This window comes from Crocuta crocuta, unplaced genomic scaffold, assembly GCF_008692635.1.
Source record: "Crocuta crocuta isolate KB4526 unplaced genomic scaffold, BGI_CrCroc_1.0 scaffold233, whole genome shotgun sequence".
NCBI classification, from domain to species: domain Eukaryota; kingdom Metazoa; phylum Chordata; class Mammalia; order Carnivora; family Hyaenidae; genus Crocuta; species Crocuta crocuta.
Window position 1 is genome coordinate 7,032,384 of NW_027529526.1, and position 14,767 is coordinate 7,047,150.

Genomic DNA, 14,767 nt, shown 5'->3' on the forward strand with positions numbered 1-14,767 from the left:
GGGGGGCCACTCTGCGGCTTTCGTGGGCACCTGGTTTCTTCTCTTACATAAAGCCCAGTGGTTTTATTTATAGTGACTGTCATTTTGTCCAACAAATGTGATTTCGTTCCTACCAAGATAAAAGCATCTTCTAATCTTCTAATAGCTGCCCTCTTTCCAGATAACTCACTTTCTCTTTCTCTGTTTTATAAAATCTTCTCACGTCTGCTCTGGTTAGTAAAACTAGCCTTTCTTTTTCCTCCCCTAGAAAAATAGGTTAAGAAAGTTGAACGACTATAGATCTATTTATTGTTAACTCTTTAGACTAAATGATCATAATTTCAAGAATTTTAAAAAGCAAAATATTACGCGTAATCACAGGGTAGCATCATGTATTTTGGTTTCCAAAATACTAATTTAATAATTTGAGAAAAAAAGAATTACATAAACGTGTATAAAATTTTTAACAACGGGATACATGTCTATACAATTTCATTTTTACATTACCTCTTTATTATTCCAGGCAAAGTTTAAGACTAAGTCTTCACCATACTGATTCTTCTTTTTTTAAAAAATTTTTTATTTATTTTTAAGAGAGAGACACACACACACACACACACAGAGTATGAGCAGGGGAGGGGTAGAGAGAGAGAGGGAGACACAGAATCTGAAGCAGGCTCCAGGCTCTGAGCTGTCAACACAGAGCCCGATGTGGGGCTTGAACCTATGAAACTCGAGATCATGACCTGAGCTGAAGTGGATGCTTAACCAACTGAGCCACCTGGGCGACCCTACTAATTATTCTAATAGTTTTAGGCTGCAAGGTTACCAGTAACCTGTTGGTAACACGTGGCTTTCTGTGAACCAGTGTTCCCAAGCTTGACACTTGAACAACCTGTTAGGACAGAGCAGAATTTTGAGGCCCCTTCAAAAATATTAGTTTCACCATGTTTCTTATTTGGTTTAACCTATAATTCTGTTTATGTCCTTCAGGAAACCACGTGTGGCTAGAAAGGAACTTCTTTTGAAAGTCAGCCGCAGGTGGTACTTGGACTTCGGACTTTTGGGATTCTTGATGGAATCACACCCACACCTTGTCTAGCTTTGGGAATTCTATGATCGATTCCAAGACAGTTGGCATTTCTCTTAAATTAGCTGCCTCGTCTGCCAAATCACTGGCAACCCATCTGCGTGAATCTCGGTGCGGAAACGGAGAGTGACTGTCCACTTGTGGGCGGGGCTCTTCCGTTCTTTGGGCCTACACAGTACCTGATCTATCACTGTTTTATAAGGGGAATGAATGTCTGGTTTTCTGCCCATGCAAGGGCTGCCTCATTTATCACCAGTCTGGTTCCACATTCCTCCTCGATCATAACTTCAATCCTGCTTCTAACTGTAATTTTTCTGAGACATTTTCACTAGCGATTCAAATTTAAGCTAAAATGCACACTAGTCGTCTAAAGCACTATCAGTACAATAACTCAACCAAGGCAATAGGGGGCTGGTGAGATCCCTTCACGGTGGTTCAGGTCACAAAAGGCAGGCAAGGACAACACATCTCTGAAGGGGCAGGCGAGGCACTGATGGAGTCAGCTCTAAGAAGCATCCTACTTCTAGAACTGCTCAGATGGGAACAAGTATAGGTCTCAGAGTTGAGAGGAAACAGTACGTGTTACCTCATTAATAGTTTCTATAGAGGAGCACCTGGGTGGCTCAGTTGAGCGTCTGACTCTTGACTTGGGCTCAGGTCATGATCTCAAGGTTTGGGACTTGGAGCCCTAAGTCGGGCTTTGTGCACACAGCACAGAGCCTTTTTGCTATTCTCTGTGTCCCTCTTTCTCTGTCCCTCCCTGGCTTGTGTGCACTCTCTCTCGCTCTCAAATGAATAAACGTTAAAAAAAAAAAAAGCTTCTATAGAGAATGTGGAAGGGATTAAAGTCTTCGAGTAGAAAGAAAAAATAACTGCAGATGAATAGGACTTCAAAAAGCAAAGGGACGAAAGAAAGTTGTTTTGTTTTAAATTATGTCATGCAATTTGGATACGGATGCCTGTTCTACTCACTCAGGGCGTGACTGCCTTAGAAAATAGCACCTTGGTTATTTACACACACACACAGAGTAATATTACCAATATTTACTAAAATAAGAATTAAATTCTTATTTAACCAGTAAAGTGGGTATATGTAGTCATTAAAAATAATGATTAGGGGCGCGCCAGGGTGGCTTAGTCAGTTAAGGGTTCGACTTTTAATTTTGGCGAATGTCATAATCTCACAGTTCATGAGTTCAAGCCCCACATCACGATCGACAGTGACAGCATGGAGCCTGCTTGGGATTCTCTCTCCCCCTCTCCCACACACACAAGCTCTCTCACTCTAAAAATAAATAAACTAAAAAAAAAAGGTAATTAGGGATATAATGGCATATGGCCACTTGGAAGGGTGTTTGGTAAGGGAGAAAAAGAAAAGCAGGATGCCAGATTTAATGTATTACCTGATTCCAGCTACATAAACATCTACTATATTCATGGTGCATTTAGAAGTGAATTAAAAATTATACATTTCCAAGACTGGAATGTTATAATGTTTCCTTTGGAATCATAATGTAAACACGACACTGCCCCCCGACCCCACCCCAAAGGCAGTTAATAGCGTGGTACCAATCTTTCTAAGACAACTCAGGGTCTCACCTGAACTTCCTTGTAGCCATGGTCTACTCACCACTGCCCCCATGTGACGTGCGCCCGGACAGCCCATGATGACAGGGCTGACTTCAGCTGGAAACCAGGATGTTAAACTTTGGTTACAGTCACCAGCTGCCGGTGAAATCACATCAGGAGAGGGGCTAGTGACAGAGCCGTGGCCCCTGCAGAAGCCACGCACAGATTTCACGGAAAGAGTGTGAATTCTGAAAGTTTGGCTAATCCCGTACTGATTAGCTGTAGGTCTTTGCAGAAGTCACTGTGTCTCTCCGTGGCTCCATTTCTTTACGTATAAAGTGGGAATAATCACACAGGCCTCAAAAGGATTAAATAATATCAAGGAAGGGCTTAAACCTGGCATAGTGCCTGGCTCAAAAAAGGAACTCATTAAGTCACCTTCAACTGCTCAAACAGCAAGAAGCCCCTTCCCTCCCATTCCTGCAGAAGCCTCTTCTCTCTGTAATTAAATATGGAAAAGAATTAAGATGTGCAGAGTGAATGAAGAGGCAGGCAGGAAGGAAAAGGAAATAAGGAGACGGTCATGAAAAGAAAAAGATAAAGAATAAAAATAGAGGCGGCAAAATGCAAATAAAGTGGCTGTAACACTTAGTGAAAAGAATCCAAATACTCTCCTGGCTTGAAAATTATTAAAAGCACTGACTGCCTCCTATTGCTGACACAATCAAACCCCGATTCCTCGTCTTTCCTAATCCGTCCACCCACCTATGCTTCCTGTACAAGTGAAGGACCAGCTGCAAAGCACCTCAACATACTTGAACATGCCTGAACTCACCTGGATGGACCTCAGCTGTACCTTGTGTCTTGGGGATCTCCCTCACCAGTCCCTCATCTACAGCGTTCAAGGTCATCTCTCCCTACCCTCATACTGGCTGCCATAATTTTCAAAGGAGGTGGTGAGTGACCCCTAACATCTCGCCTGGTAGAAACCACTTAAGAAAAGAGCTCAGCAGTTTCTTAAGTTAGACATGAAGTTACCATGTGACCTAGCAATGCTACAGCTATGGAAAAATGCCAAGAAAGATGGTGGCACATCGGAACACTGTGGGGGAAAGAAGCTAGGTGCAAACGACTGGACACTAAAGGATTAAAATCTGTACAGACAGAAAGAAGAGGAGTAGCTGTGTGAGGCTGGGAGCAGGAACAGGGAATGGCTGCAAACAGACGCAGGGGATCTTTCTGGAGTTAATCCAAATAGTCTCAAATTTTATTATAGTGATGGTTATACCACTCTGTACATTTTTCTAAAAATCACCGAAGTCTAAGGTGTAGGTTTTATTGCTTGTAAATGATGCCTCAATAAAGTTCTTAAAAGAAAAAAAAAAAAGATCTCACCAGATATGTGGCCATCCACAAGGGCCCTCCGTGTCCCGACCCCATTAAGGCATGAGAGATTATAGATCTAAGAGGGGGGAGGGGCACCTACATGGGCATCCTTGCCTCTGCCGGTCATTTATGTTTCAGGACCCGAGTCCTGGGTTTCTGCCTTCCAAACAGTGGAGTGACTGCTGCCTGGCACACCACCATGCCATTCACCTCCCAAGGGCAGAGGGGCCCACAGCTTGGGCTCCCAAGTACAGGCACTCGGGGTAGCAGTCGGTATTTCCTCCGCAGGACACTCCTGACCTTGTCTAGCCCAGCTGAGCCCAGGCTTGCAGGTGGCCGACCCGACATTCCGAAAACAGCTTCAGGAACAATCATAGGAACAAATGAAGAGTCAGCCTGACTTTGACACCCTAGAGACTTCAGGCACTTTGAGGAGGAGGAGAAAGGAGGGAGAAGAAAGGAGACTGGTACGGGATCTCTGTTGAAATTGACTGAATTCACACAAAGCTAAGAAAATCTGCTAAGCAAATTGCGGATATGAAAAATATTTCAAAGGGAGTGTTAAACCGGCTTCAGAAACACCTGCTAGAAACCCCAGATATCCAAGGATAGATATTCTAAGTATAATTTGTTCTTACTGAGGCATCAGAGGAAGCCAGTGCAACTTCAAATTGCAGCAAATTATAAACCTATTCAGGTGGCCTTTCCTCATTTATTTTAACATTGTTGTGACTGAATGCCTTTATAAAGGTTAAGTACTGCTCACAATTATACTGAAGGAGTGAAATCTTCTACCACATTCATAGGAATGCTTAATTTTAATCCTGCAAATGTTAACTTAATAAACTAATATCTAATCTCACAGCGACTGTTTCTAAATTGGGGCACTTCATACTAGCGACCACACACTACAATCTAGACCTTATAACTTGGGATTCACGACCAAAGGGCCCCATGAAATGAAAGAGTTGATTAAAATCATCCCAAGCAACACGGGAAATTTTGGAAGCAAAACCAAAAATAACTTTTTAAGCACTTTCCATTCCACTTTATATCCAAATAACATGCTAATTATAAGAAATCTTATTATCCATAAAAACCAATACTGTTTAAATGGAAAGTAATGAAAACGGTTTCCTTTCATTGGATCCTACAATTTCTGATTAATTATAATTAACTTGAGTAGAACAGTCTCTTTTTATACCCTTCACAAGAGTGGCTCTCAAACTTTTCAATCTCGGGACCGTTTTCTGCTCTGAAATTTATTGAGGACCTCAAAGTGCTTTTGTTTCTGTCAGTTGTATCTATCTGTATCTTCTGTATTGGAAATTTAAGCTAAGAACATCTTAAAAAGATTTATTACCTATTAAAAAAATTTTTTTTCATGTTTATTTTTGAGAGAGACAGAGTGCAAACAGGAGAGGAGCAGAGAGGGTGGGAGACACAGAATTCGAAGCAGGCTCCAGGCTCTGAGTTGTCAGCACAGAGCCCGACATGGGGCTTGAACCCGCAAACCACGAGATCATGACCTGACATGAAGTCGGATGCTTAAAGGACTGAGCCACCCAGTTGCCTCTGTTTATTACCTACTGAAAAAATAAACTCATTACACCTTTTTTCTTTTAATTAGCCATACCTATATTTAAAAAAAGAAAAAAACAAAAATTAGGAGGGTAGTACAGTCTCACACTTTGGAAATGTATTTAACATGTGCCTTCGTGGAAAATACCCAGACTCTCTAGCATGCTTCTATTTTCAATTTGTCATCATGTGTTGTTTTTGTTGAAATACATGAAAAACCAGACTAATATCAATAGGGAACTAGAAAAGGGAAGAGTATCTTAATAGGCTCTTCAGCTACTTGTGGTATTTCTTTGAACCCACATCAAAACTTAACACATGAGTTTCTTAAAACTTAGCTGCAGTGTGGAATCCGAAACCATATCCATGAACTTTTCATGCGCGGTTACATTAAAAATCTGCTGGTGTATCTTCCACAATACCAAAAAGTCACTTTTGTTAATATGGCTGTGGCTCTCCTTGGAAAAGTCTTTTAAGTATCAGAAAGCCATCGAGTTCATGGAGGTGGATAGGAGTTTTCCAAGATCCTTATTTTTACTAGAAAACCAGAATTTTCTCTTTGGTAATAAATAGTGTCAGCCGTTCTCCTTGATGTAGCTGGCAGGCAGGCTCTCTGTATTTGCAACGCGTGCTCTAGGTACAAGTTGTAATAAAATTCATAAAGGACATTCTTGGTGTGACCAGTTCTCTTTTTTGGGGGGGAAACGGTACATGAGTGCCAGCCCAATTAAGCTAAAGCCTCAGCAGTGTTGCCCTATTCCTTTTTAAAATTTTTTAAATGTTTTATTTATTTTTGAGGAGAGGCGGGCAGAGAGAGAGGGAGACACAGAATCTGAAGCAGGCTCCAGGCTCTCAGCACAGAGCCCGACGCAGGGCCCAAACTCACGAACCGGGAGATCATGACCTGAGCTAAAGTCAGATGCTTAACCGACTTGAGCCACCCGGGCGCCCCTTGCCCTACTGCTTTTGAACCATCAGTGTGCCTGTCAGCAGTGTGCACAAGCCAAATCACGTCTCTGTGCCATAATGAAAACAGCCTTGGCCTTCTCAGCTCATTGACAGTACACGGATGAACCCCCCAGGAGACGCCAGGCCCTACTTTGAAAACTGCTAGGTAACCATATAATAACTGACTCCCAACAACCAATCAAATCTCTAGTGGCAGCCCCCAACTTAGAAAGGGATTTTTGCTTCTTCAGGTCAACCGCATGTATTACTCATCCCAAGAACATTAATATAAGTAGAAGGCTATTTTCACAATCCAAATTGAATACACGAATATGAAAAATGAAATCTAGTTACCTGGATGGATATAAGAAACTAAACAAACTAAATTTAATATGTAAATTATCCTCCCAGAAACTTAAAACATAATTGTTTCCTTGATTTATCCATTTGTTTCCCCATTTGTTGGGCTTTTATGTGTAAGACGTTCGCTTAGTATTGGAGACATGGAGAGTCCCCCCCCCACACCCACCCCTACCGGCTGGGGCCCACAGGGTGCAAGGCTGTCGGGAAATCGGGCAGAGAGGCACTACAGCCAAATTTATCTAATTACAAGCCCTGGGCCCCCCACTCTACAAGCAGCCTGTCCTTTGTAATCTCTGCATCTCTGTTTTCTTAGCTGGATAGGAGGCAAATTCCACTTAACACTGTGAGGACTGGGTAAACTGCGTGGAAAGCATTAGCACGGCTCCCAGCCCACAGCAGGTATTCAATAAATAGTAGCCCTATTATGAGTAAGGTGCCCCCAAGGTAGTCTGGGTCCAGAGGGGAGTGGGACACACATCCAAGTAATTATGACCCAGCATGGGAACTGATTAACTACAAAATGTGCTGGGAGTAAAAGGAAAATCAATGGTCTGCCTAAGTGAGGAAGGTGCTATAATAAAGGAGCCACCATCTCAAAGGAAGGAGAAGCTGGCCCCGTGGGAGAGAAGGAAAGGAAAAAAGTCCATCAGACACACAACAGCTGCGCACAGGATGGAGAGCGAAGAGAATACCCTGGGCCGAGCTCACTTAGGAACTGTACTGCCATGCTAACGAGTGCAATCATTTGAAGGGATTTTATTTCTGTAAGGACTGATGACTTATCAATACTCACTGCTAATGGGCCCTCTGGTGTCTCACTGCCTTGGGGTCCTAACCGCCAATACACACACATTGTACTCATGCTTGTGACCCGTGAGCAGTCTCCTGGCTCGATGCTTGTGACCCGTGAGCAGTCTCCTGGCTCGAGCCTGACTAGTGGCGAAGAGAACAGAGAAGCTCTCAGAGGCCGTGCGACAGCAGCGAGCCCCAGCGGCTGGGGGCATCTGCCCCTGGTGTTTTAAAGCACAAATGAGGGACCTACTGGACAAAGCCATTTTTTGTAAGCTCTCTGATACTTCTAAAATCTTGAAGCATGAAACTCTTATCTCCATCCTGGCCCCCATTTCACCTCCGGTCCTGTGCTCCAGTGGAATTTACAGGTCGTTCTGCTTAATGGAGTGAGAAGAGACAGGAAGAGGGTCTCATGCCCCATATTCTCCATCGCGACTCCAGCCGTCTGGGCAGGACCGCCATGGCACGGGGGAGCCCTGAAACCCAAAGAGGCCTTCCACCTCTCTTGTTCTCGGGCAGGGCCACCAGATGCTGTCCGGGCGCATCTGTCCCCAAGGATGTACCACAAGACCAGTGTGGGGACGGCCGCCCACGCGCTCCTGTGGATGCACGTGCACAGGCTCCGCACTCAAACACGGGATGCGACCGTTAGGACAAAACCCACCGCGACCACAGCAATGTCTTACTCACCCAGAATTTTACGAGGAAGAAGGCATTCTGAGGGCCTTTTCCAAACAGTTCCTTTAAGCCACCTTTCTTTTCAGGAAATTTGTCATAAATCTGACGAATGTCCACTGATTCGAGTAATGGGTCACTGTAAGAATGGTTGGCATGCCCAATGTGCACGAAGAGGTGTTTGTTGTACTGTAAGAAACCAACAGAAATATTCCCATTACAAACCCTTTGATCAGCCGGGGGCACATCCATCTTGAACTGGAAAAAAAGAACAGTCTCATAATCCTGGAATTACGCCTTGAATAACCTAGGGTCTGGGCCTTTGAAAAGATGAAGATGTTAAGAAAAGCCATTATAGCTCGGGGTTAAAACAATCATCGTTTACTGACAAGGGCACAGATTTTTCTCTAAAAAGGGCTTTTTGGAGACATAGTAACTAATAGCTGAAGTCATTTTAACTACCAAACCAAGAAACTATTCCATCACCCAGTTTCATCGGATTCAATGGAAAATGACAGCAACACCCTTTGGAGCCCAATATTTACAGTTAAGCCCAACAAAGAGGAAGTGTGTGGGCAGCCATCATCATCACCCAGAATGCACGTCTTGCCCCAGCTCCCCTGGCAACAGCACGGATGCAGTGCTCGGGGCAGTGGTACCCACCTACTTCCTCCAACAGGAGTATGAATGCTGAGCCTCTTTCCCACCAGTCCCCTTAGGAGCCAGTCTAAAGCTCCTGCATAGGAGCTGGTCAGTACATGGCTGTCAGTGTGAAGTTAGGGTCAGGAGTACAGATCATGGAGAGGATTCATGGTACAAGGCTACAGAGGACCAGTAATCAAAGAACACAGGTCACTCATTCACAATCCAACCAACCAACCAGCCAACCAGCCAACCAACCAACATCCCAGTAAGTCACTTAACTGAGAAAAGAAACCCTTTCTTCTCCTTGCTTTGGCAGAAGATATGGTCACTGGACCACAAAGGAGTTGTCCAAACCAATGGTTCTCAAAGATAATTGAAACCTCACCAATGCCTGGCGCTCATCCAGACTAACTCAAAGTCCCAGAAAACGAGGCCAGGCATCAGCAATTTTCAAAGGTCATTAAATGAATTCCAATATGCAGCCAGGTTTGAGAACCGCTGGCCTACGCTTTCTACCCAAGATCCTCTGGGCCTGCCTCTCCTGCAGAAAAGCCTCTTGACACCAACCTAATGTGACACAAACACGTCTGGTGGTATTGGGGCTGCAGAAAAAGCAAAACCCAACCGGGCTCGTATGAGAAATTCCATGTTCCTGCTCGCCAAACAGTCCCTACTTAGCTTTTGAGTTTAAATGGACATTTCTCCAACTAGAGTGCTCTAGGGTACCGATCCCGTTAGGAATGAGGAGTCCCAAATAAAAGAAGGCTCAGTCAAAGCTGCCTACCAGAAGAGTACCATATCCTGGGTAAGAGCCTGGGGTCGGGACTCGGTCTGCTGGAGCACAGAACTTTGTGCCCAATGCAAATCAGCTAAGACATAGGGCAAGTGCCTCCCCAGTCTGTACAATGGGGAAAGTGCTGGCCTCAAACCTCCCAGGGACGCTATGGGGTTTAAATGAGAAACTACATAGAAAGAGCTTATTAGGCTCACAGACTCAGCGAACAGTAAACGATATATGCTAGCTACTATTATTGGCTACTGTTTTATAAAACTTCTCCTTTGAGATTCACAGTAGATGCTACCATAATTAAAACACATTTTTTAACTTAGTATAAACCTGAAGTTTCCTAAACTCGTGTGGTCACAAAACCCTAGAACTATATCCTGAAGAAATGCTGGTTTAAATCCCCAATTTGCTACCCAGACCGTGGACCTCTGGCCACAGGACCAAAGGGCAAGGGGCTCAACACCCCATCCGATGTCAGCTGTCCACTGGACATACGGAGATGGTGGCCAGGGCCCCGGCCTCTTCTGGGAGATGGCTATGGCCTTCTTCTGTTCAACATCACAAAGGTATCTTTACCAAAGCTTCAAAATCCCTAAAAGACATCGGGGGCAATGAAAAGGGGAAACTGTCAAGCTCTGTCACTGACCCGGCCTCTGCCCAGCTACCTGGTAGCTTTCAGGTGAGGCTGGGGGCTGGGGGCTGGGGACCCCTATGCAAGGGCAGACTATGCCTGAGCCGGAAGAGAATTTTAAAAATAAAGCCAAAGCCATGGCCGGGTTAGGGAGCTGAGATCCACACAGTGGAGTGTCTTTGACCCTTCTGTAAATGTCCCCAAATGCTGTCACTTCATCTTTTCAATTTTAAGCAAACAAAAGCCCACAGAAGCGTGTGAGGCACTGCTGCTAACAAGCTTCCATTCCTATTAGTGGATGGGAGAGGAAAAGTAACACAAGGCTGGGGACACAAGACGCTGGTGCCAGGGCAGGCACAGAGGCAGAGATGAATGAGCAGTGCGCATCTCGGGTCCAGCTTCTCCACTCCTCCTCTACTTACCCGCCCTTCTGCGAGCTGAGGGCAGAAGGCGTTGTTCTTGCATTATCCTGATGACCGGCCGTGTGCATGTCCCATCCATCCGGCCCTTCTTAATTGCCTCTGCTGGCTGCAAGCTCCCAGCCCTCCCCGGCCCTGTCTGGGCGGCACTGTTTCTGTCATTTCGTGTGCCACCTGCGGGCCGTGAGTTTATGGGCAAGGATGCACCACGAGCAGAGCGGTGGGGACACCTGCAGCTAGATGCTGAGTCTCTGCAGAACATCGCACTCTCAGCTCTTCCTCCCTGCCAGCCGCCCATGGGCAGCCAGAGCTGGGATGTAGGTAAGAGGCTGTGACTTGCAGTCTTTTTGGCTCACCACATCAAGGGTCCCTGCAGTGTACTGCTGGAACCCAGAGCTTCTACAGGTCAAGGGGAGAGAAAGGTGAATGGGGGGGGAGGGGGCAAAAGTTACCACCCTTTCACAGGGACCATGACAATATGGCTGAAAACCAAAGTGCCGAGTACGAAGCATAGAAACCCTGGAGCCAGTGGAGAACCTGAAATCTCAGCCTGCTCACGTGTGCAATGAGGACATGCTACGTGTACTACGCAGCAGGTTGGAAGATGAAAGGAAAGCACGCAGAGAGGGCGCTCGGCACAGGGCCCAGCACGGAAGGGGTGTTGGGCCAACTGCAGCTGCTAAGATTACTATTGTTGTAGTTTATTAATATGTGAGGTGACTCGATCCTGGGGGAGAGGCAAAAGAACGTTCTTGCTTTCGCTACCCCTCCTGCCTAGCAAAGGAAAAATAAACACAAATAAGCCAGGAGCTGGGAGCGAGCAGTGAAGCCATGTGACTGACCATTCAAAGTCTCGATTGTGGCCCACTCGTGACCAGCTTCCCAGGGTGCGGGCCTCTCCTGTGCCCGAGGGATGGGAAAGCACTGGAGCCATTCACTGCTCTGAGCAACGTGCTTTCTATATATGTGACCTCAGGCAATCCTGGCCTCACAATGACACTGCAGGGGCATTTTATTAAAGTCATTACACATGGGGAAATGGAAGCTCAGAGATGAACAGACTTGCGTGAGGTCACACTTCCGGCAATAGTCCCAGAGTTAAGAATAAAACCTGGATCTGTCAATACCATAGGCCTGAGCATTTGCTGCAAACGTCAACCGCAGCGTCTCCCACAAGAAAACGCCTAGACTCTTCTCACTGCATCTACTTTTTCTGATGGTTGATGTGAGAAAAGAGAAGAAAAAAAAGCAAACTCGTGTGTGCAAAGTTCTAAGATGTTAAATTAGAATTCAGGGTAAACCTAAGGATTCGCTGATGCCGCAGACAGGCTCTTCTTCAAAGGTTTCTATTTTGAGGAAGTTACCTTTGTGCCCGGGTGGCTGAAATGAACGAAGAAGGGCAGGTTGTCTTTGCCAAAGGAAACCAGGCACTGCTTCTCTAAGGCTGGTGATGTGAAACCCAACTCTGACTGCTGGCATCTGGGTGGCCTGATCCCTGCCAAGAGGTGACTTTGTTTCTAAGAATACAAAGGACTAAAGGAGGTATCCTGGAGACCACAGCAGTGAGACAAACAGCCCTCCCTCTCCCCTTAATTCAACCTGGGCAGGTCAGGAATTCCTCTGCCCCCCAACCCAGAAGACTGAAAGGAAGAAATCTACTGGATACATTTGGGTTCGAGCTTGGATGCAATCAAAACTCTAAAAACCATTTGCTAAGGCTCTACTTCCCATCTTGCCAGTTCTCCTTATAAGGGAAGAAGGCCGGGGTGAATACCTCACTTCCCTTCCTCCTTCCCACATAAATCCCATTTTCCTTTCAGCAGTGGTGGCTTCCCCAAAACTAAAGGTGAAGCATGACACCAAAAATGGACAATTCTATTGTATAGGGCGGGAAATGAATATTTGCAAAAACACCAGCAGTAACAGCCACTAAAAATCTTAAGTGTTGGGGGCAATTTATAAGCAGAAATGGGGTGAATGTCAGTAAGTTGTGTACACTAAAGCCCTGAGACTAAATTTCCTTGATACCCAAAAAAGAGATTAACGGTGGTTTGTTCAATGATTGAAAAAAAAAAAAAAAAGGTCTCCTGAACTGGTCAGTGGATGTGTGGATTATCAACATTTCACAGAAAAGGTGCTCATTCTGCATATTTCTCTTATAGATTTCAGTGGAACAAACCAGCACTCTTATGGCCGTTCAAGGCCAGACACAGGGAATCCATGAGCTGCTAATAGTACAAAATTCCTCTCTTCATAGACCCTAGAAAGTGACTATATGGAGCTAGCTTATTGCCTCTACAGTCAGAATCATGTATGTGCCCATGTAAATAAATGTTCTCAAGGATTCCCATAGAGAAGGCTGGGAATAAAGACAGTCGGCATCTCCCCTCCCGTACATTACATGAATTAAATCAGCATTCACCTGATCTTTTTATAGGAATGACTGTATTCTCCAGCACTAACCATGCGGTGCTACTCACAAGCATGGAGAACATAGGTGGAATTCACATGACGTGAGTAAGGGTTCACGAGTCTAAGGCAGAAACCATGAGGAAAAATAAGTTATCTCACATCTGAGTGAGAGTTGAACACACTGAGATTTGTACGGTTTCAGAAAATTAGCCCTGGCTCCAATTATTCTCAGCTAGCTACCAGAGGACGTTTTCACAAAATGAGAGAATAAATCACAGGAGGGAGATGGGGTCCTAATCCAGGAGAGAGGTAAGAGAATGCACTGGCTAGCAGCTGGGCCCTGGGCCTGGACAGCAGCCAGTCCAGGGTGGATGGGAAGCTGGAGAGGTGCCACCAAAGCGACAATGGACTTGAAAGATCCCCTGACTTATCTGACCATCTGGAGAAGAGTTTGAGAACTCTGTTAGGAACACTGAAGATGAATTTGTAGAGGCATGTAAAACCCTAATTTAAAAAAGAGGCAATGACAAATCCTAGGAAAAAATGTTTTACAATCAAGAACATGGTTCTGACACATCACATATTATTAGCCATGCTATATGCAAGTTTTACAGGCTTGTCATACAAATGTTGAGTGTTAATTAAACCAAAAATTGTGATATAACCACACTGAGGGATAGATGGGGGGGGGGCNAAAAAAAAGTCTGAAATTGATGGCTTAAAATGTACAGTATGAACATGTTATTCGGAAATACGGCAATAATATACAAAGAAATAGCTGACAGGCTATATAAGTAGCTGTCCCTAAAAAGGACCAGGAGGTGGGGAGACAAGGGACAGAAGAGCAGTGCTTTTCTTTATAGGCTGAGTCCAGTTCAATTTGGCTTATATACAAAGCACACATATGACTTTATTAAATTACATAAACAGCCAATCAGGAACGATCTTGGAACATCAAGGAGGTTTTTGAGGAAGAGAAAGAACTATAAAGGGAAACAAAAATATTAAGAGCTGTGCTTCAGGATGTTTATTCTAGGTGGCCACAAGTTCCCTGGATTCAAAAGGAACTTGGTCAGATCACAGAGCCTTCCTATGGCTCAAATACTCAGAATGACAGAGCAGAAATTGGCAGTGTTGTCTGCCTACACGGTTCACCCAAAACACCAATGCTGCCCCGGCAAAGTCCCACTTGGCTCAAGGATGTCCCGCGGCTCGGCGGCCCCAGACACAACCTTAATATACAGATTTCTCTTCGGACTTGGGAATATGCTTATTTTTCTCTTTTCCTCCTTAACAATCCCTCAGGCCATTCTTCACAGCAGTTGTAAACAGTGACAAAGGTGAATGTGATCCTAAAAACTCGATGAAGCTAACTTGCAATGGGTTATTTAGCTGCCCTGGGCATTTAACGGAGGGCTTTTTCTCCTCTCCCAAATCTGTTCTAAGGTCACTTTCTTTCCTGCTCCCGGCTCTCCTCCCCTCACTGCTGC

At 45.0% G+C, this 14,767-nt stretch overlaps 1 protein-coding gene across 6 annotated transcripts in view; it reads right to left on the reverse strand.

Annotated features, from left to right (window-relative positions):
* The window catches only part of TEAD1 (TEA domain transcription factor 1), a 184,990-nt gene that overhangs the window by 31,707 nt on the left and 138,516 nt on the right, over nucleotides 1-14,767 (reverse strand). For 4 of the 6 annotated variants that reach the window (XM_077761184.1, XM_077761181.1, XM_077761180.1 and 1 more), the window contains one exon: nucleotides 8,399-8,572. The exons of the other annotated variants lie outside the window; for them this stretch is intronic. In XM_077761184.1, the coding sequence (XP_077617310.1) occupies nucleotides 8,399-8,572 (174 nt within the window). The remainder of the gene's footprint in view (nucleotides 1-8,398; nucleotides 8,573-14,767) is intronic. 6 annotated transcript variants of the gene reach the window in all.